The 24417-nt window shown below is 38.1% G+C and overlaps 1 protein-coding gene across 1 annotated transcript in view; it reads left to right on the top strand.

The window, feature by feature from the left end:
- The window catches only part of LOC127631541 (neurobeachin-like), a 351059-nt gene that overhangs the window by 275425 nt on the left and 51217 nt on the right, over positions 1 to 24417 (top strand). Inside the window, exons 41-44 of the mRNA XM_052109693.1 lie at positions 2015 to 2132; positions 3337 to 3439; positions 5691 to 5806; positions 9390 to 9502. Coding sequence (XP_051965653.1) covers positions 2015 to 2132; positions 3337 to 3439; positions 5691 to 5806; positions 9390 to 9502 — 450 coding nt within the window. The remainder of the gene's footprint in view (positions 1 to 2014; positions 2133 to 3336; positions 3440 to 5690; positions 5807 to 9389; positions 9503 to 24417) is intronic.

Genomic DNA, 24417 nt, shown 5'->3' with positions numbered 1-24417 from the left:
CAGTGAGATCACTCTAAATCATGTGGCTTGTTTAGGATTCAGTGGGCAAAATGGGTGGAAATTCTTTTAGATTTACAGTACATTGAAGTTGGAAATGGCTTAGATTAGGGACACTCATCAGAGACTTGGGTTGGACTCTTGGGCCAGTAAGTAACCACCTATCAATCTTTCAGAGAAGCCTAGCCCATAGCAACCACCCCAAACACCCATATACAGTAGCAATGCACTAATAACCACTAGAGCGCCTTAGCAACAGCATAGCAATGCCCTGGCAACTTTTGCACAATTTCTTCAGTAAATGTATAAATGTAGTTGAATTGTTTAATTTTATTATAATAGTTACATTAGGGTTTTCCCATATTTTAGTCTTATTTTATGATTGTCCTCTGAGTAGCTATTGTTCTCAGCATGTGTCTTCATTGTTCTTACAGCTCATGGGCTGTCATTGAACCTCTAATTCCAAACACACCAGCTCCCAGATTCATCTAACTACCCATCCACTAAAATCTGAAAAGCAGCGTTTTCCCCACAACCCATTTATAAGACAGCTCGAGTGGAGTTCTATGATGGTGTCAGCCAGGGTGTGATCCTAGAATGTCTAGAGCATCTTAAAAAGAGGCGTCGTTGGTTGTTGGTGGTTTGGGTGGTGTTGAGAATACCTATGATGGTAGATAGTGAGCATTTTGAGATAATCCAGTTTTAACTGAACACAAGAGACCATAGACAGGAGGCTTTTCTGTGTCGAGTGTGAGTGATATTCCAGGGAGAAATTAAGGAAGGGCGGTCTGGTTGACAGAGGCTTCCATTTCCACTAAACGAGAATTAGCTTTAGGAGCTAAATCTGTCCAGACTTTCACTAAAGTTACTGTACACAATGTCCTTTAGTTCTCTAACCTTTTTCCTACCACAAAACCATCCTACACCTTTGCACCCACCTAGAATGGGCTTTTATCTATGTGCCACAAGGCATTCAGTTTCTGTGCTTGATGTGTGTGAGGATGTCTGTGTACGCATATGTTTGTGTGTACTTCTTGTGTTTGTGATTGGTCCATTAAATTGGTAGGTGGGGAAGGGAGCTCGGCTCATTCTCACTTGTCAGGGTGAAGCTCTTGATCCAGCCTCAGAGGGCCCTGGGGGTCTCAAAGAAGAATGTCACTAATGATCCCCCTCTTGCCCCGGCCCTGTGTTAGTATTGATTATTTACGCTGGTCTGACCCCGTAGGGACTGTGTTCCAACACCAAAGTGAGAGAAGCAGCCCACAAGAGAAAGACATGTCAAAAAAATTGGAAGAAAGTGGGATGGATCGGGCATTTGAATCAGCAGGAAATTATCAAAGCATGGCTTTCCATGAAAAGCGTACTTTTGTGACCCTTGACCTTTTTTAAAGCAGTTATCAACACAGCATAAAAACAGCAATACACAATAATTAGCATGCAATATGGACCAGTTATATATATATATAACTAATTGTAGGTTAGCAAAATGCCTAATCCGCTAGGCAAAATCAGCTAACATCTTATGTAATATATACTATAATAATTATCTTTAATATGTTTAATGTAATTATATAGTAAATGTACTATATACCTACAGTATATGTACACATACATTTTTGTAATGAATAATTTTATTATTTATTATTTTACAATAAAATGTATTTTATTGTGATGTTTATGTAATATTTATTGCAAGAAAAAATTTTTTTTTAAGAGTTTCAGGTCCTATTTTGTACTTTATATGTGGAAATTGTCATCTGCCCTGCCATCACTCTAGTGCTGGCTGCAATATACGGTGACCAACATTCTTAACGTGACTGGAATATTTTGCAGTGTTTCGTCAGTGTGACCTCATGGCATGATGATTGGAGTGACAATCAAACTGCAACTATGGAATGTGTTTCCCAAGCAACGATCATAACACTTATGACACTACATTGAGAAAATGTCAGAAATATCTTGTATACAGTTTGGGTTAATGTATCTCTCTGTCCTTTTCCTGACCCTGTGTGTGTAGGTGCTGGTGTACTCTGAGGGGCTTCACGGCAAATGGATGTTCAGCGAGATCCGAGCTGTGTTCACTCGCCGGTTCCTGCTTCAGAACACTGCACTGGAGATCTTCATGGCAAACAGAAGTAAAACAATCCTCTTTGTTTTTAACTTTATGAATGCAACAATAATTTTCCAGTATCTGTGATGATCCAGTAAGGGTCATCACAGATGGAGGACTACTCTGCCTTGTTCAAAAGATCAGCAGAAGTTGTATTTTGAATGCTAGTTATCAGCATTGAATGCTGGTGTCCCTACTAGTCTTCTAAACTTGTTTAACCAGCAAACATTCTCAGTCAATCAGCTTCTCCAAAAAGACAATGCTGGTTGAAGTTTGCAGGTAAACAGTATGGATATACTGGCTAACTAGCACTAACCACCATAAACCAGCCTTGACCAGCATGGCCATTCATGTTGGTCAACAAAATTTTGCAGTTGAAAAGCAATACTATCCAGGTCCACCAGCAAAATACCAGCACCAAACCAGCACTTTCCAGTATATTCCACCCTGGATTAAAATGGCCATGCAGGTCTAAGATAGTTTTTCAACATGCTGGTCGAACAAGTTATGCTGATCAACCAGCTAGACCAGGACTAACCAGCATAAACCATCTTGGGCTGGCATGGAATATCATACTTGTCTAAGCTAGTCTTTTCAACATGCAATTCATCCAAACTGTGCTGGTAAACTGCAATGCTATGCATGTCCACAAACTAAATCAGCACCAAACCAGCATAAACCAATCTGGACCAGCATGGACATTCAAGCTGGTCTAAGCTAGTCTTTTCACAATGCAAGTCATCCAATTTCTGCTGGTAACAGAATTGCTATGCATGTCCACAAGCAAAACTAGATCCAAACCAGAATAAACTAATCTGGACCAGACAATGGACATTCATTCAATAAAGTTTTGCTGGTGAATAGTATGGCTATGATGGTCCACCTGAACGACCAGAACTAACCATCATAAACCATCTTGGACCAGCATTCATGTTGGTGTAAGCTAGTCTTTTCAGCAGGGTGGAGTAACATACTTCTTTACTATCTTTAGAGATTTGTCTGTATATTTGAATGTCAGCTTAATGTAATTTCATTTTATGTCCCCAAGGTTGAGAATAGTTATATATTGAAAGATTGCATTTGTTTGTTGATGCATTTGTTTTCCTGCACTGAAGTCTTTGTATAGTTTTTTAGACATTTTTACTCATATTTGGATGTGCTCTTCTTATAGTTCTGTTTCCCTTTATTTTTATCCAAAGTGTAATATGTCATGTCATTCCCTTCCTCAGCATCAGTTATGTTTAACTTCCCCGATCAGCCCACGGTGAAGAAGGTCATCTACAGTCTTCCTCGTGTGGGTGTCGGCACAAGTTATGGCCTTCCACAAGCCAGGCAAGTCTGTTTCTGGTTCCTGTTTCTGGAACACCTGCTCATGGTTGTGTTTCAAAATAGTTCAAAACAGTGTTTATTTTTTCTTTATTTTGTTTTAAAAATGCAGCATGATGTTCACATCAAACGTCAGAAATGCTTCATCCTTGATGTATTCCTTTTATTTTGTTATGGTTTGGAATACTTTGAAGTAGAGGTCTTGACATGCATTATGGAGGTTTTCTCATGTTTGTCCCAGATTGAACCCTTCAAAAGGTCCCCTATCCTTTTGTCCCTTTCAATAAATGTAAACATTTTTGACTATCAAATATATACAATGGTGAACCAGAGAGCATTCACAAATAAAGCATTTTAGCAGAAACATTTTAGAGGATGCAGTCCAAAGCGACTTATCTTACACATCGTTCATGCTTTCATCTTGAAAATATGTTGATTGTGATCTTGATTACATTATCAACACATTTATGCTAATAATTAAATCATTTCCTTGCATTGTTTGTTTTAGTAATTTAAATAGATGCAGAGAATCAGGGAGATTATCGTTTTTCATTTTGGTTCGTTTTGAGCAGAAACGGTATTTTTTCATTCCGGTTCCAGTAGTCCACTTCCTCCTTTGCAATTGTTACCAGTTTGGACTGATTTAAAGAATGGGTAATAATGTTTATCATGTTCAACTAAAAAGAGAGAAGCCTAATTTTTGAGGTAACCATAAGTGGTGTATTTCCGAAAATTAACCATTTAAAATTTGGTATCATGAAAAAAATTATCTGAACGAAATAAAACGCTTATTAACCGATTACCAACATTTACGAATACATTTTTAACTCAGGAACATTTAACAGGACTTTGTTTCCTGTTTTCGATTACGTTCTGCAAAAAATCTTGTTTGTTTTTTTTAGTTTTTTTTGTTCCTTTTGAATGTTTTCAGTTCCTGCATAGAGTAATGCCTCCTACACACTACACGACTTTCAAAGACGTCGGATCGTGGTACCGTTCATATTATACGGTTCATATGCTGTCTTGTCATGGAAGTCGTAGCATTTTCAAATTAAACAATAAACCGGCGACAGGCACATTACAAAACATTTCACTATTGTAGAATCCCCTAAGACTTTGCCTGGACGTTTCAAGACAGATTACATGCAAGAAGTGATACGAGATACGAAAACAAATGCATGATCATATGTTATGCATTTCAGAATATGATGTGTATGTTTTTAATTGCCTAAAGGTATCATATATTTTATTGGTTACAATATGAAAAAGTGACTCCTTCTGAAAAATCTAACTATTTGCTTAATTGTCCAAAAGAATTGGCAATTTCTCTCCAACACTTCTCTTTCTCCACCTGGTTGTGGTACAGTCCAGATGAAACATCAACATGCTCCTGCCAGTGTTCCACTAATCTTTCCTCAATTTCTTCGGTCCAAGGAGACTTTCTTGATACCGCAGCCATGCTAGTTGTTGTTCTATTGCAGGTACATCAGGACTCCTCCCACTGAAACTCCCCATGCCCTGTTTCTCGATCTCTCATTGGCTGTAGGTCAACGCTGCAGTTGTATTCAGTCAAAACATATTTCAAATTGCACAATGTAGAATCGCCAACTGGTCCAGATATTTAACATTCTAGATATCTTGCTGACATCGGCGATGCGTCGGCGCTTCTTTCAAATTGCATCTTTGATAGTACATACACTGCGATCGTCGCTCACGGTAGCGAGCTCCGATTTGCCTACGATTTCAGGCTTTTGTCGGCGAGCGAATATTGGGCTTAAAATCATGTAGTGTAAACTCGGCATAAGTGGAGACAGAGTTATAAGCGTAAAATATTAAATAGAATTAAAAACATGAAAAGCGCAAGTCTTGCACGTGCATGAGAATCTCTGAGAAAACGTCAGATTTAGGTGCTACACCAGAATTCTCTTGTAGTTCTCATATTTTTAGCATGTGTGTTGTGTGTTCTTCCAGAGCAAAGACGGTCATCTGCAAAGAATCTCTCTTGCTGGAACTGATGCATTCATTACACACCACAGTAAAGAGCGTGATAGCTTTGCGTGTTTGAGCTGGTGTACAGTAATATCTGTTTGTACTCTTTTGTCTTTTTTTGGAAGCACAATGTTACATTTTCATATTTGGAGCTATAAGCCATCTGCTGAACGAGCCAAGCACGCAATAATCAAAGTAAATGAAAGCATATGTGGAGTTGGGCCTGGGCCCTACTTAGTGGTGTAGTTTTGTGCTTTTTTTTTTGCAGGCGAATCTCTTTGGCTACCCCTCGGCAGCTCTTCAAGTCTTCTAACATGACTCAGCGCTGGCAAAGACGAGAGATCTCTAACTTTGAGTACCTGATGTTTCTCAATACAGTTGCAGGTCTGAGTTAACTCTTTCTCAATGGTCTCAAGTAATTTAGGATTTGAAATGAAAGCACATAACTTTTTTTTTGTGGTGTATGCAATTATGCTTTGCGATATTGCAAGTTTTGATTTTTGATTATTTTGTGCACAACGTGCTTAGTATGAATTATCATTGACATCAAGGTATTCATTCTCTTGGTGTTAGCTTTGTAACGGATACTGCACAGTCAGCTGATCAATGTCAAATTACCTGAACACAAAGCGAAGGTGTCTTTTATCATCCTGATGAGGTTTATTTTACAATCATGACCAGATGACTGTACATCATTATTACACAACTACTTACATAAAAGTAAATAAATGGACATAAAATGTTATTGAGTTTAAATTATTGTATTATGTGAGAGGATAGAGAATGTGGCATGATACAAGACAGGAAACTAACACAGTGTAGGTGATTGGTTGCCAAGCCCAATGTTCAAACATACAGATTTGTGGTCATTAACAAAAATATTTGACAGTAGAATGCCAGAAATGACCAATCAGAATCAAGTATTCCAGAAAGCTCTTATTAAGACATTTGGGCTTTATAATTATAAGACATATAAACAGTAGGCTACAACATATTCAAATATATAGCTTTTTTTTTACTTATGTTACCAACACTTTTTTCTGCACACAGTATTGGCAGTTTCTTTTTGTCCCACATTTGTTGCAAACAAGTATCTCAAATACAGATTTACTCATTATTTATTTAGGAGTTATACTTTTATCAGGCTCAGAATTTTCTTTAGACACTCTATTGTTACACAAAAGCAAGGGCCTTATAATTGTATTATTTTAATTAGTGTGGTGTAGTCTAGAGTTGAAATATTCTGTTGCAAAGTCTCTGATCTGAACTTGTGAGAACACACACAAACACCCACTTCCTCTTGACACAAAAATATGTCATCCCTGCTCACGCTGCATATTCATGCAAATTTATATTTAGCTCCAGTGTGAGTTTGAAACATTGTCAGCTAATTAGATGTAGGGCAGAGTTTGAACAGAGTAAAATTCATTAAAGGCAGGAGTGGTAATATCCTGTGCTGACAGAGGTGTCAGTGAAGCTCAGGCCTACAGACAGTAGAGCGAGTGGGGTGTTAATGTGGAGCCCGTTGTTTCCTAATTAAACACTATTGCGCTGATACTAACATCTTCCACCCAGGCCTTGGTCCTGTCAGCTCAGCCACCCCTCATCTCAACATTTCTCCTCTTCTTGACCCTACTTCACCATGTGGCATTAACCTGGTTAATCAAGTCTACCTTCATCCTAGACCCGGCTTATCTCAGGATCATCAGTATTTGAGTAGTGTCTATAGCAGCTAAAAGAAAAATAGCAATTTTAAATAACATACTTTGATTTTCCAACAACCATTGAATTATTTTTACTTAAAATAATCAGTATGAATAATATATATATATAATTGGAACAGATCTATGTAATGAATGCCATATTTATGCAATTTAAGAGGGAGATTAATGACGATCATTTGTGATGGGTCTGGTAATTAGACCACACATGCTATTATCTCCAAACTTCATGACAGGCCCAGAAAATCCAGAACCAAAGCCCACATCATCAAACTCTCAACACCCTCTTTGCACATAATTTTCTGTTGTTCTGAGTCAGATGCCTGAGGTCATTTCTTAGACTGAAATGCCCATGTGGGTTAGTATCACCCACATGATTTTGAGGGGCATCCTTAGAGCTCCACATCAAGTCTGGAAATGTTTCTGTCCACCCAGCAATCAGAAATCATGCCAGTTTTTTTTTTTTTTAACAAAGTTTACTGGGCTATAGACAGTGAACCCAAAATGTATTTGTACACTTAACTGGGGGGGGGGGGTGCCCATAGAAAGGCTCTTTCATATTATAGAGCGCATCTAAGGGCATTCAACGGGTGATGCAGATATATACACAGAGACAGCACACAACAGCGACAGCCGTCGGGGCAGCGCACGTTAATGGAACAACTGTCCTCTGAATCAGTGAATCATTTACATGAACCATCCAAAAGAACCGAAACACTCATTATCGGAGCTAAAAAATATATTATTTTAACAGGCTTGTTTACACAAACTGTAAGAAAGAACCGATTTGCTTTAATGATTTGGTTTTCCCAGCACTACATGAGAGAGAGAGAGAGAGAGAGAGGGTAGACGATTTGGCGCGTTTGATTACTCCCTTGAATATACTGCTGTGTTTGCAATACAGTGTGACAAATGTGGTGTTTTGTGACGCAACAGCACTACTCGTACGAAAATTGAGCTTCTGGAAAAGTTACACTATTGTGAAAATAGCAGTCACACTAAATTTTCACGCTACTAAGTGTAAAGTTAGTTACTACTTTCAGTTAACTTTCCAACACTGTATAGGCCTACTGTATAAGATTGGGAAAGATGTTTCTATAAAGTTTAATCCTAAAAGTTTGATCATATGTAGCCTTTCTGGTACATACCTGTATCTCAGTGAAGACTCAGTGAAGATATTAGAGAAATTATTGAGGACATGTAGGGACATTCAGAAAAGAGGTAAGCCATTTTATAGCTTTATTTTCATGACTGGTTCTCATGTGACAGTTTTTGCCATCTGAAATCCATATTGCTACAACCCGGAGAAGAGAGAGAGAGATTACAAAAAGGAAGAGAGAGAGAGAGAGAGAGAAAGAAATGGAAGGAGATAAAGACAAAGCCACATCTGGCATCCCTTGCATATGTGCTCCATCATGGATACTTCATATAGGTCTCCATGGTTACCCCATCTCTCTAGCCAATCAGAGTAGAGGCCTGACCGTGTCACAGGAGGGGAGTCAAGGGTTCAGTGTCATCCTCAGAAAGAATTTGCATGTCTTTAATTACATCCATGCCACAACTTTGCCACATACCCAGTAACCGAGTTGACTTTCAGGAAACTTTCTCAAAGAAAAGATTACCACCAAGCCTTTTATAACACTCTACTGCTGTAAAATAGTTACAAGTGACCACACCAACATCCGCTTGTCCATCTTGTTGAGAACTTTTTTACGGTACATGTTATTTAGAACAATTGAGCTGCATGGTTTCAGCTCACAGTGGTACTGTATGCGATGTCTCTCATTACAAGCAACACTCTTTTTCTTCCTTGTTTATTAAAGGAATATTCTGTGTACAATACAAGTTAAGCTTAGTCGATAGTATTTGTGGCATAATGTTGATTACAACAAAAATGTATTTCGACTCATCCCTCCATTTCTTAAAAACAAAAAGCAAAAATCAAGGTTACAGTGAGGCATTTACAATAGAAGTAAATGGGGACCAATTTTGAAAGTTTTAACTTTACTTAACATAAGCTACTGAAAATAAATGTGTAACCCAAATTTAATTCAACCCAAAGTAATTAACCTAACTGAAAATCAGTAACTGTAATCTGAACAAGAATTTGCTAAATAATGCACCACACTGTGTTTTGTACTAAAAAGTAATTAGATTACATTTTAGATTGACACCATGTCACCCAATTTACTATCCACCTGCTACCCTATATTTTCAAGTCTCTCCTTTCTTCTTTTTTTTCTCAGGACGGACATACAATGATCTCAATCAGTATCCTGTCTTCCCTTGGGTCCTCACAAACTACGAATCTGAAGAGCTGGACCTCACAATTCCCAGCAACTTCAGGGATCTTTCAAAGGTGCACACACACACACACAGGTGTACGATATATATTAGCAGTTGACTGATATTGGTTTGATATCTAGAGAGCAGGGTGGCTGATAGCAGATATAATGCTGACATACACTCACCAAGCACTTTATTAAGGTACACTATGGTCCTAATAAAGAGCCCGACATGGTCTTCTACTGTTGTAACCTATCTGCCTCAAGGTTCGATGTGTTGTGCATTCTGAGATGCTATTCTGCTCACTACAATTGTGCAGAATGGTAATCTGAGTTACCATAGCCATTCTGTCAGCTTGAACCAATCTGGCCATTCTCCATTGATCTCTCTCATAAACAAGGCATTTCTGTCCACAGAACTGCTGCTCATTGGATATTTCTTTTTTGGCACCATTCTGAGTAAACTCTACAGACTGATGACCTTGGAAATCCCAGGAGATCAGCAGTTACAGAAATACTCAAAACAGCCCGTCTGGCACCAACAGTCGTGCCACGGTCTAAATCACTGAGATCACATTTTTCCCCATACTGATGGTTTATGTGAACATTAACAGAAGCTCCTGACCCATATATGCATTGCACTGCTGCCACATGATTGGCTGATTAGATACTCACATGAATAAGCAGGTGTACATGTGTACCTAATAAAGTGGTCGGTGAGTATATATTACACACTTTAATGACAGCAAATGAGAAACTCTCAAAGTTCCTGCAAACAACACACATTTAATAAAAAACTATTAAACTGCTTGTTTGCATACATGATTCTATCCCCATTTCTTCTAGTTACTCTATACCTTCGTCAGTTTTTCTTGTTCTCTCTTTCTCTTGCTCTCATTTGCTTGCATTTACATCTCAAAGCTCACTGACCTGAAAACAACGACATTCCTGCTTGAGCGTTTCTCTCTATAAATATCTACCTCTCTTTCTCACACACCCTTATCCTCATTTTTAAATGATTCTTTATAAAAATGCAGACTAGAAGACTACACTAAACAAGTAAACAACACTGTTTTATCAGTCTACCAGGAAACAAAGTAATGTTTACAAGATACCAGGTTGGTACAATTAATGTTTTTCAGTAATTAATTATCCCTGGATTTGCTTGATTTACTTGATCATTGAAAGACACTCAAGGCACTTGGCTTTCCAACTTAAAAGCACTTGATAGCTTATTTAATGAGATATCCATAAGCAGAACTGTCTATTTTGTTTTGTTTTCTGAGAGATGACTGTGAAATAATCAGTACTTTTTACTTTCGGATGGAACGTCACCCGCATTTTTCCGTCATCTGATTTCATGTTTTTCCTCATTGGTCTTTTATTGTGGTATACTCTATTGAGGTATAGAACAGTTGTGGATGTAAATACATCTAAATACATAGATATTCTGCCCTTTTCGTGGCTGACCCACTGGCCCGCTCGGTTCTCCAAATGGTCCGCCCCTGATCGGCCCCAAAGTGTGTTGGCCCACCGGGAAATGTCCGGTATACCAGATTACCAGTCCAGCCCTGCTGTTAGTCAAAGGTCTGGCTACGTGAGACTAGGATTAATCGAAAACTTAATTTGTAGCCTTCATCTTTTCTATCTTTTCCAGTAATATCATTAATATCTCTGCTAAAATGTAATTTCTTACTGCACTATAGTCCCTGAACATGTCAGTATGGGACCAGGTGGGCAGAAGAAGCCCCCTCGCCTGAGGAAGACAGTGATGTATTGTAATGTATGCCTGTGACATCCTCCCTGTGCTTTTTACCAGCTTGAGCTACCTTTATTAGCTGGAGTTCACAGGCCTGTGGCCATCCTGACGCATGTCCTTGGCCAACCTGGGGCTCTAACATCTGAAGGTTCACTGCTGCTGAAACAAAAACAGGGGCTTTAACCTCCCTCCCCATTCACTTGCTGTGAAGACCCTTGCCTTTGTTCTATAATGTATGGAGGGGTGTGCAGCCTTCGGGGCAAATGAGGGTAGTGGATGGAGTGTGTGTTATTGCAGATAATGAGGTTGCATTGTCTTTGCCGTGAATATGCTTTGTTATATTGCTGTTCTTTTTTCCTGAAACATTACTAAAATGTGTGTGCATCAGGGCTATTATAGTTCTTAATTTTAATATCAGTTTAGATTTGCTTAGTGTTAATTTTTTTTAGTTAACATTTCATTTCTATATTTGGAAAATTACTAGTTTTAGTTGCATTTTTATTTTGTTTTAGTGTTAGTTTTAATTCCATGTAACACCCACCTTTTATAGTTCCATTTGCCAATGACATTGCACACAAAACAGAAACTGTAAATGGTTGTTTAACATATCAGTCTGTGTTTTCTTGTTTAACTAAGTGGTTCTTTTTGACATACAGTCCATGACCACTTTATTAGGTACTTCTCTGCACCTACATATTCATGTGATTATCTAATGAGTCAATCGTGTGGCAGCAGTGCATTGTATAAAATCATGCAGATATGGGTCAGGAGCTTCAGTTAATGTTCACAGCAACCATCAGAATGGGGGAATATGTGGTCTCAGTGATTTCAAACATGGCATGATTTTTGATGCCAGATGGGTTGGTTAGAGTATTTTGAGGATTTTCACACACAACAGTCTCTAGAGTTTATGCTGCCAGAAAACAAAAAAACATCCAGTGAGTGGCAGTTCTGCAGACAGAAACACCTTGTTGATGAGAGAGTTCAATGGACAATGACCAGACTGGTTTGAACAGACAGAAATGCTACATTAACTCAGATAACCCCTCTGCATCTCAGAATGCACATCACGTTGACCCTTGAGGCGAATGGACTACAACAGAAGAAGACCACGTCGGGTTTCATTTCTGTCAGCCAAGAACAGAAAGCTGAGGCTGCAGTGGGCACAGGCTCATCAAAGCAGACTGGAAAAATGTAGCCTGGTCTGATGAATCTTGATTTCTGCTGAGGCACACAGATAGTTGGGTTAGAATTTTGTGCCAACTGCATGAATCTTTGTCAACAGTCCAGGCTGGTGGCGGTAGTGCAATGGTCTGGGGAATGTTTTCTTGGCACACTTTGGGTCAGTTACTACCAATCAATCATCGCTTGAATGCCACAGCCTATTTGAGTATTGTTGCTGACCATGTGCATCCCTTCATGTCCACAATTTACCAATCTTCTAATGGCTAGTTCCCAGCAAAATAACGCACCATGTCACAGAGCAAAATTTTAATGCGTTTCGTGACCACACACATTATCGACTTACATAATCGATGTACAGGATGTACGTGAATGTACGTAAGTGCACTCACTGATTGAAAATATAAAAACAAAGTAATTTTCTACTGATTTTTCAGATTTTTCTTTTTGACTTTAAGTGTACAGTTGCAGTATATTTTCAGTTTAGTTTTCAGAATTTTCAATCTACTGTTTTAATTTTAAAAATTTTAAATTCGTCTTTGTATTTTCCGTTGCAAATAATAGCCTTGGCGTGCATCCGTTCTACATATTATTACTAGTAAATGTCTGTACACTTTTAGTAGACACCTACATGTGTATGTCCTTAATATAACCTAAAGCAAATATCACCATCTTGCATTGCAAATATGCATCTTGGAAAACATACAAGTTGGGCTGCCGGTTCATCTGAACGCACCCTCCCTTAATTTCTCACCTGCCATTCTCACACAACACCCAAAGCCCCAGACATGCAATCCGCCCACCACTGTCCTCTGAGCCATGGTCACGTGACCTTCCCAGCAGGAAACAGCTGCCAGTCATATTGGTGAGAATGCCCTCTGGCACCATAGTGATGGGCAGCATTGTGCAGTACTGCAGAAATATCCTGCTTGATAAGTACCATAATTCCCATCTCAACCGCACCTACAATACACACCTGAAGTCATTCCACCAATGGTGTGTGCATTCAACTGTATGCCAAATATCTGAAAACAGGTCTCTGTTCTCCCTCGGGTAAGTACTAGCACATTTTTGCATGGCAGCTACATTGACATGGCAGACAGATTTATTAGAATCTAATGATTATTTCCAACGCGATTGACAGGTAGCTGATAGAAAAAAGTAGCCGTCTCTCTCACAGCTATTAATTGGCGCGTGCTAATGCGAAGCCATCATATATTAGGCCCGCACTGAACATGTCAGCACCAAGTCTCTGCTGCGATTTCACTTGATTCCACTTCTTTTGTGCAGCTTTGGCAGGAAATTAGATGAAGTGTCTCCGACGGATCTTTTTGAGTGGGCTAGTGAGGTGGAGCTGAGAACTGACAGCAAACATAATTACTGAGTTGTGCAAATCTCTTGTTATTAACGTCTGATTGTTCATGTGGACATAATTTAAGTTGACTGGACTTGCATTTGTACAATTATCTCACCAAATATGAATCCCCATGTATCAGTCAACAAGTTTATTTTTATGTTTTGTTCGTTGTTTATAAATAGAATTTTGTTAACTTTTTGTTAAAACTCAAATGCGTCGTATAATGAATCTAATTTTCCTTGAACATTTGAGATAAATAAAAGAGTCAACTGCACTTTGAACACAGTGTAACTTTCAATCTCAAAAATTGCGGTAACTTTACGATCTCCAAACATAACTTAATCACCGGTGAAAAAAAAAAATAGAATGTTACTATAAAAACTGTTTTGAAAAATTGTGTAGGTCCTCCTCTTGCCACCAAACCAACAATCATTGGTGATTATCTAATCCGCCAATCATGTGGCAGCAGTGCAGTGCATAAAATCATGCAGATACAGATCAGTTGATGTTCACATCAACCATCAGAATAGCGAAAAATGGCATCTCAGTGATTTGGACTGTGGCATGATTGTTGGTGCCATATGGGCTGGTTTGAGTATTTCTCTAACTGCTGATCTCCTGAGATTTTCACACACAACAGTCTCTAGAATTTACTCAAAATAGTGCCAAAAACCAAAAACATCCAGTGAGCTGCAGTTCTGTGGACGGAAATGCCTTTTTGATGATAGAGGTCAAACAGAGAATGGCCAGACTGGTTAAAACTGACAAAGTCTACATAAACTCAGATAAATGCTCTGTACAATTGTGGTGAGAAGAATAAAATCTCAGAATGCTATACCCATTCACTTGCATTGCATGGACCTACAGAGCTGAAGAATTCTTCTAAAAATCACATTTTGTGTTCTGCAGAGGAAAGAAAGTCATACTAATCTGGGATGGCATGAGAGTGAGTAAATGATGAGAGAATTTTCATTTTTGGGTGAACTATCCCTTTAAACATCTTGGGTACTAACCTGACAGAATTCGTTTTCTTGCTACCTCCTAGTCTTAGAGATGTCCTGCTTTTTGCCATACATCACCAGTGTCAGAAATTTACTTTTCCATAAAGGGGCAATAAATGCCCACTGGGTTTAATTTTGAGCGGCATGTTTAACGTTTTAAGGGCATTTTCTTTCTAAATATATAAAAATATACAGTGTCATTCTTATATTAAAATATTTACATTTATTCAAGTTAAATAATTTCTCTATTTCTCTATACAAGTTAAGCTCAATTGACAGCATTTGTGGCTTAATGTTGATTACCAAAAAATATTATTTCGACTTATCCCTCCTTGTCTTTAAAAAAGCAAAAATCGAGGTTACAGTGAGGCACTTACAATGGAAGTGAATGTGGCCAATTTTGATAGGGTTTAAAAGCAGAAATGTGTAGCTTATAATTGTATTATAATGTTAAATGTTAAAACTCATAAGATTCTTTGAGCTGTAATGTTGTTTAAATCATAATTTTCACAGTCATTTTAGGGTTTCTATACATTACATCATCATGGCAACAAAGTTGTTTAATTGTCTAACTTTACACAGAAAAGGTTAGTAAGTGATTTTATCACACTAAATTCATGTTAACACACATATATTTTATGTCTTGTGGCTATACTTTTGAAACAGTGAGTATTTGAACATTCAAAAATTGGCCCCATTGGCCATTGTAAGTGTAAGTGCCTCACTATCACCTCGATTTATGCTTTTTATAAAGAAAAGGTGGGGCAAGTCAAAATAATTTTTTGTGGTAATCAACATTATGCCACAAATGCTCGATTGAGCTTAACTTGGATTGAACCAGGAATATTCCTTTAAGATCCATATGAGATGTTATCGATGTTATCAATAATAATAATAATAATAATAACAAAAAACTGCCCCCATATTTTGAAATTCAGGGACATTTTTGCCACAAGCCCCCGGATCCTGCCACAGAGAAATGCATTTTGGGGTAAATCCAGGCTTGACTGCTAAAAACCCTCATTTACTTCCAGAGATGCCATATCTGTTTTTTGCCTCACCTATCTCGCTCACTTTTTGGCACTCGTCAAGCCCGTTTCAAAGATGCATCTGCTTTGTTTTGACTTGCCGGAGCTTGATTGCATTAGACTGAAGCTTCACATAGTGTGCTTGGTGGTTGACGAGGCCAGTGAAAACAACTGCAACTCCTGCTGACAGCACACTGCCGGCACACAGCTCCATAATGCAATATCCTCTGATATATGAAATACAGAATGCGACTCTTCTAGGGAGGTACTGCAGATAGCAGCAAATTACGGCACTCTCGTTTTTCCATCGATAAATGACTCCAAATCTCATGACATATCCATATGAACATAAGAGAGTTGCCCATGGAATTATAATTGTTCTTGAGTTTGTGGTTTGTTTGCAGCAAAGTGAGGTAAACAGTGTTAGTGGAAGACTTGTTTTGAATATAGTTTTGTGGTTAGTTGTCATTGCATATCATTAGCTTCACCACACAGACCTGTCAGAAGCAGTTTTTGTTGTTTTATAACCCAATACATTTTGACAAAAGTTGATTTAAGTTGTTCTCCATGCCAATGTAGTTACATGATTAGAATGTGGGAAAACTGTAATGACAGTGTGTTTACTTATTTACATTTCCGTTAACTAAGGCGAGTGGTTACAGTCATATAGACAATATGACATACACATCCACTGTGGTTATCTGACACTTACAGTATATCAGATAAGACACCATTTATGACAAAAGATTGCATCTTTATCATTTGAATTCAGAAGGATAGAAAATAGGTGCATAATTTTTTACCTGCAAAATATGAGAGTTGGAGGTTAAAATGTTTAAGAAGACCAGAGTGATTATAAATTAGCATAACATCTAATCAAATGCATTACTCCCAGTTATATTTAAGTGAACAAAGGGATACTTGGAAGATTTTATGGCCTCTTAAATCTTATCCTCTTTTATTAACCAAATAGCTTTTTAATTGGCTGCCAATTAGATTATTTAACAGATACTGTCCCATTTTAGGTATCACTGGGGGTATTTTGAATAGGCCTGCTTTAATTAGGTTACTAGGGATCTGCTCAGACTCTTCATCAAACACTTGAATAAGAGGTGTGATATTATATACGTGTGTGACCTTTATTTTATGCCTATTTGTCCAAATTATAATTAATGATCTGAAAATCAACTATTAAGCAAATTTGCGATTACCAATAAGCGAATTAGTTGCTCTTTTATTTTTTATTTTTATTAAAATTTTGGTTTGGTGAATGTATAACAGAATATTATAACTACTATAAAATATATTTTAGATAATAATAGATATTCTATCCTGTGGAATCTTTCCAGTCAATTCATATACTCTGCATAAGGTGCCGTTAAGGCCGTAATGTATTATTGCATTAAAAAAGCTAATCGCAGTGTAATGAATAAAACATGATGCGGGTGTCTCAAGACATCGTTTTTAAAAGTTCTTTTAACTTGACACGTATTCTTACAAACACATCACTGTGGTGAACAATCGGACCAGATGACATTCCATGAGCCAGTTTATGGCAGAGCCCCTCCCTATCTTTCAAGGCAAAGAAAAGTTGCTTCATTTTGATTGGATCGTGTCAGGACCAATACAAACAAATGTCAAGCACAGCCATCAGATAAGCTGATCAGACAACTGCCAGACGCCCCTCACAAGGCAGGAAAGACCTTCCAACATGTTGGAAAAGACTTCTCATTGGTCCATGAGTGGTTTCTTAGCAACCTCTCAAACCCCCCATCCTAAGGCCAGAGGTGAGAAGGACCATATAATTCTTCAAGACCTCTCGAAGCAGCATTAACTTACCATGTGGCAAAACTGAAACAAAGACGCCACAAAGACAAATCTTTACACACATATTCCTAACATGTACACCAACTGCAACACATCCACTCCATGTTTGTTCATGGAACTGTTTATGGAAATTCCAGTTGTTCATTTAGCACAATAGTTTACACAGACTGAACTATGGTGGTATAAATGTATGCATGCATAATATTTAATCCTTTAAAATCATGTTTGTCTTTATATATTCTGAAAAATGCCAAAAGTAATTTTGAAGAGGTTTGGAAAATGAAAAATGGATAGATGAGACTTCAAAGACATTGTTCTAAATATGTACACTGAAATATGTAAATGTTCCACACAGAGAAGGGAGGGTGAGCCACACTGTGTGGGCCCCCTCCAATGTCAGAAGCCAGTCATAACCCTCAAAGAGGTATTCGCCAAACTGAAATATCCTCCTCATCAGGAAGGTATAAAGCATCCTTACAACAGCCACAATTTTGTTCGGGTCTCACTCTACGAGTGAGAGAGAGAAGCAATAACAGAATAATGATCAACATTCTGAGTTTCCCGCTGTTCGAGTTTGGGAGCGATAACAGAATTATAATTAACATCCTGAGTACCTGTCCAGAGGGTTGTTAACAGAATACAAATCATCCAACATGCTAAGTCTCACTCCATGAGAGAGAGGATAACAGATCACCCAATGTTCTTAGTCTCCATCCGAGAGACAGATGAAGATCGACCAAGTACCGAGACTCACTATGAGACTATTGCAATGGCAAGTTCGGAATCCCAATTCCAGGGATGTAACTAAAGTGACAAGATTTAGCTCTGGTGAGCAAACCTTCTCTTCAAGTTTGGTGCACCTGCGTGTTCCAGATGATGAATCTTGCGCCCACATAAGGGCTGTATATCTACGTATTCCAGATTGAAAGATCCCTGTCTGTGCTTCCAGGAGATCAGCATTCCTCTGCTCCTTCATGTCCAAGGCTGTTGAAATGGAATCCAGCTCCTTCCCCACTGTAACGTGGCCCTGAGCCCCAGTGGAAGACGTCGCCATCACCGAACCCATCGATTAATCAAGGAGAACGTAAATATCACTACTAAACCTCTTTCCAGAGACCTTGGCATTAGTGTATACTATCAGTTTATGATTAGATTGCATAACCTGTGTATCAAATGTATAGCAAATAATCTATGAGTTATATGTTTAATTATGAAATAGTTATGAATAATTTAATTATGAATTAGGTTTTCATCGCATTAATTAACAGAGAAACAGTAACTTATCTTCCATTAGTTAACAGTCATAATTTGCCATTGCTACATACAGGTCATCCACTTGCATCTTACAATCCTTTGCACTTTTATTTACCTAGTAATTTGTTATCTTTTAGCATATAGTACCATTTTTTAATTTTTGGCGGGGGTGAGCAGTGCCCCAAACCCAGGAACCAATCATCAAGCCGCGATCGCTCAGGGGAGGGTGGAGGGTTCCAGACCAACCCGATACTTGTGGCGGCCTGGGCAAGCATGGTGGTCAGCTCTGCGTCTTCAGACTGGGCTGGCATACCTGAAGTTGGCAGCCCAGTCAAGTCCATTCGAGTGCGCCCATGGCTTCATAGCTTGATTGGATCTGTGGCACAGTCCTCCAAAGGCAGCTGCAACATTTAAGCAAAACACTCAAATTCACTACCCTCACTATTAACCAACCTACACCCTTTTTGACTACACTCAGTGTGGACAGGACGATGAATGTCATACAAATTATACCTCCCATTGAATAGCCTGCAGGTTGATACACAATTTACTAAACAAGTTAGCTCCACTCCTAATAACGTGGCAGTAGACAAATCTCTTCATACTTTGTATCAAATGAACAAATTGAGATTAGTTTTAATCTGGCAACACAGCAAACCATGTAACCAAAGTAAGTGCACTTAGCTTATAGCTTGGACAATGCCATACCAAATCATGTTAATCGAGACATAGAAGAAATTGTTTTACTGCTAAAGTTTTTTTTTTAATGTTTATCCTTAGTATTCTTTTGAAAATTGAGATACTTAAGGCTATCTCAATAACTTGCTTATTTTTTCTTATAGCCATTATTTTAGCTCTACATAACATAATATATTATATTGAGCAATAGTTTACTCTTAATGCCAATGGTCAAAGGATGTGGTGAGGTGTGTGCGTTTGTCCATGATGTTCCTCCCCTGGAACTCTGGTCCGGTCATTTCAGCGGCTAGTACAACGTTGTGGCAAGAGGGACACAACATCTTGTTCCCTCCATCAGGGAACAGAGGTTACGACGGTAACCAAGACGTTCCTCTTCTGTCACTCTCTCAGCGTTGTGCCGATGTAGTGACACTAGGGGTCCCAAGATCAGTAACCAAGATCCTGATCAATGAGCAGGGGGAATGTGGTGAACTTGCAATTTTCCATCCTGTGCACTTTTATATAACTATTAATTTATGTTATCTTTTAGCATTTTAGTACCATTTTGTAAATCTATGCAGTTATTCTTGTTTATCTTTATGTAAATAAAACTAATTTTATCTGTGTGTTCCTTGTGTTGATGATACAGAAGAGCCCTAAAGGTTAGGCCGAATTTTTCGAATCCTTCAGATTAATCAGATGATCAACTCCCTCCAATACTCATACATTTATTGAATGGTCCATTTGGATCATTCTTTTACTGTTATGTGAAACTCCTTAGCTGGTGCCGCGAGGATGGAGGGAGGGGCGATCTGATATTAATAATTACACATACACATTAAGTGAAGTGTGATAAAAATCACCACATATTTTGGTGTCTTTTGTGAGGTCCAGTTCATTTCAATTGGTGCCAGGGTGATTCTCACTACATCACTCATGCGTTTAGCACTGGAATACACAGCAAGGAGCCACACAACAATAAAAAACGTCTGTGTAGCGCATGTTAACATACAAAAAGTATTTTAAAAACAGCACAGATGGATGCCAAAATGCATTCCACGCTAATACATTTTCAGTTAGAAGCTCCATTTTCTGATTACGAACGTCATTGTTTTCCAAAGTATGCAGTACTAGGAAACGTTTTCGAAAGTCGGTTGGAGAAAAATGACATTCCAGTGTGGATGAGAGGCATAAATGTAGCAAGATCAATTGCATTTTTAACAAAAATGTGCGTGGATGTTCCCTTTGGCCACATTCATTCTAATTCGTTTGAAAATGTAGTTTTTAAGTTTCCTAACGCCAAGGTTTTCCAAAGTATGTGGTAATGGAGAGTGTTTTCGAAGCTCTCTGTTTACAGGGAAGGAAAATTTATCAGCTGTCTTGCAATCTCTGCATCTGTTGTTGGGTGTTTGGTCTGAATTGCTTACTGAATGAGCATCTGGGAAGTCTTACATTTACACAAACCTCTGTTTTTATTTAAGACTGATAGGGTCTTGAGTAAGACAATTACATGAGTGTTTGTTCACCCTTTAAAGTGCACGAGCATGTCATTGAATTCTGAAGAATAAATAGTAAAATGCCTAGAGTATGTATAAAGAAAATATATAGGACAATGGCATATATTGTAGCTTGTGCTTTAGACTTATTGTGAAATCTTAAAATAATAGCATACAATTATTAAAGAAGTATAAAAACAATGGAACAAATTATTAAGCTGCATTAATTAAGCTGCTTCAGACTTTCTTCCATTACTTCCTCCATAAGTCATACAGCAATAAATGACTATATTGACACAAAATTTAAAAACTTAAGATGGACAGCACTGAAGCTATTTAAAATAGCACTGGAAAACATTTGTGTTGCTTCTCTGCTCCACAGCTGCTGTGCTGAACTGGGCAAAATCTCCCGGCCATGCCAAACACAATATTTCTCTGGTTAAGTGGGTCTGTTTGCTGCCATGAGATGGACTCACTCATCTTGCCAGCACTTACACTGGTCCCTAAGAAGGTTTTAACAGTGTGTTAGACTTCCTGTAGCTGCTCGCCCAATCAAAGTCTGCCCTTGACGTCACATGGCAGATCATTATCAGCCCATAAATCTCAGCAGATCTCATAAACTTCTTTTTCATTTGCCCCAAGCGTGCTAACTTCGGCAAGGATGGTCATTAAAAAGGAATGGAAAGGGGAACGGGTTTGAAGTATGGGAAAAGAAAAGACAAAGTTACTTTGTAGATATTTCATATGATCTGAATTGGGTCAGCAAAAAAGTTAAAAAAAAAAATGACTAAGTGTGTTAAATTCGGAAATGGACACAGAAGTGTTATATAATTTTGTAGTTAAATTAGTATAGCTAAAAAAAAAGTATAACAGATTGTGTTGCATTTGTATAGTAAAAATGGACACCAAAACATTATGTCCATTCAGATTAAGTTGCATGATTATTTTCCCTAAATGTACATTATCATCTGCATTCTTCTCTATGCAAAAATGCCCAATATAGCTTAGCTCCTTAACATCTTTGTTATGACATTGCTCAGTTATTTATGCTATGCTTTGAGTCTAGCCAAATTTCCCACAGTGCTCTAAACAACTAGATACTCTCCCACGCTCACGCTTAACTCTTTGAGATGTAGGGGAGTATTGATCTTCCTCTAGGGCCAGCCCTGTCGTCTTCATTTATAACACATTGTATATTAATATTGACTGCACGAGTCCCTATGTCACCTGCTAGAATGGTTGTTTGAAAAGCCATTTGTTCCATTCTCTTCCCTCCCATTGCTTGCCGGTTTAGATAGCGTCCATTTGGTCGAACCACTTCCACTTTTCCTTGATGGTTCTGTAGTCACTTTTACGTTTTTTTTTTACTTTTCACTACACTGTTGGTAGGTCCGGTGGTAGCCGTGTGCGGCCAACATCTGAGACACTTCCTGAGAGACTTTATCGTTTCGTTCAACGCTAACGAGTTGACCATCTGCACCTCGTTTATTGACAATTGAACAAATGATACTGCTATCGCTGTTACTAACTTTAAAACAAGCAGGTTGATGTCACGTGTCGGAAATCCAGTGACGCTGGTTGTGACGATTCTCACTGACCAATCAGTGATCTGCAGGATTTTGATGTCACATTTAGTATTGGCTCGGCTCGCTTGGAACCTCAACCGAGGTGGTAATAAAAAATGTATCAGGTGCCAGGTACTATCCACAGTGGAAAACCCCCAAAAAGCAAGCAGAGTCGAGTTGATTCGAGTTGTACCATGCAGTGAAGCCCCACAAGTATCAGTTTCAGTATTTAAAGGCTGAACCCATATTATTTAGAGGTATGACATCATATGCTACTACGTTTTAAAGGAGAATTTCAGGAAGGTTAGCAAAGCATGGATCATTTAATCAATAATTAAACCTTTCAGAATTCAGGATGCATTTGTGAATTGAAGAAACTCATAATTTTGAATGCATTATTAGATATTAAGACTTGTAACAAATTTATTTTTGAAATAAATCCCATCCACAAGTTTGACATTTAGCCATTACATAATTTCTAGTGCTTCAGAAAAGAGAGGCTGTTACAAATTGTTTGTTTTATGAAGGCAGTTTCTCAACATCCATTTGTGTGTGTGTGTGGGGGGTGAATGTAGAGAATTCCAAGGCTGAATGAATGCCAGTGTGTTTGTTTATTCTAGACATTGTGCAGGATTTTGTAGAGTGCTTTAACTGCAGAGGATGGTCTTCCCAGTGCAGTATGGATGTACAGGGTGTAAATCAGGTCAGACATGGTTAAGCCAGACTAGTTTAGTTGTTGTATTTAGCTGAGGCCTTTCAGATTGCCTTACACACAGAAACACTACAACACTGCTGCATCTTACTCCTATAACAATATCGTTTTATACACAAATATAAATTCAAACATTATCCTTTAAAAATATATTTTAAACACGAACATATAACTATACACACACACTAAAATACACATATAACTCATGAACACGTCAATGTGAAATGGTGTTCACAGCCCGTTTTAGAATCAGAATCAGAATGAGCTTTATTGCCAAGTATGCTTACACACACAAGGAATGTGTCATGTGATAGAAGCTTCCAGTGCAAGAAAATGCAACATATATGTATACATACAAACATATACATTTATACATGTATACATATAGTGACATAAAAAATAAGATATAACAGATACTCAATAACTGGATCAGCAACACCTGTGGCAGTTTGAACTTCCTCAACTGGCAAAACTGTGTCTATATGGGTCTCCTACTTTAGGTCCTGTGAGATGGTAGTGCCCAGGAACATGAATGACTCCACTGCTGCCACAGTGTGGTTCAGAATGGTGAGCGGGGTTAATGTTGGGGTGTTCCTCCTAAAGTCCACTATCATGTACACTGTTTTAAGTGTGTTCAGCTTTGTGTTAAGTTTTACTTTCATATTATGACATATTTCTGAGTGAAACATGATATTTAATGTGAACAAATTGTAGGGTGGTACTACCCATTGCAAATTTTCGGATTGTGAAAATTGTTATCAAAATGATTGGTGGTTACAGAGGAGGGGTTGTAAAATAAGATGGCTTTATTACATCAGCAGAAAATAAAATAGTTTCAGAGGTGGAGAAAGATTTTCATTTTAATGAAGGATTACAGAGACAAACTTTAAAGTGTTAATAATGTGCACTGTTTACGGTATAACGAATCATCTCAAAAAGACCAAGAACCATTTTATAATGAAAGTAAAAAAGAGAACATTTGGATTTCATGGACCAGATTGCATCGAACATGGTATGCTGAAACATTCCACAAGTTTATATTGTTTGTTTATGTGTAGTCATTTATATATATTTTCTGTATCCCTAAATTCAGAGCACCAGCAAGCACAAACTACCCCATGGTTTCCATA

This window comes from Xyrauchen texanus, chromosome 38 (genome assembly GCF_025860055.1).
Source record: "Xyrauchen texanus isolate HMW12.3.18 chromosome 38, RBS_HiC_50CHRs, whole genome shotgun sequence".
Lineage (NCBI taxonomy): Eukaryota > Metazoa > Chordata > Actinopteri > Cypriniformes > Catostomidae > Xyrauchen > Xyrauchen texanus.
The sequence above is the reverse complement of the archived record's forward strand: the minus strand, read 5'-3'. Positions and strand labels throughout refer to the sequence as shown.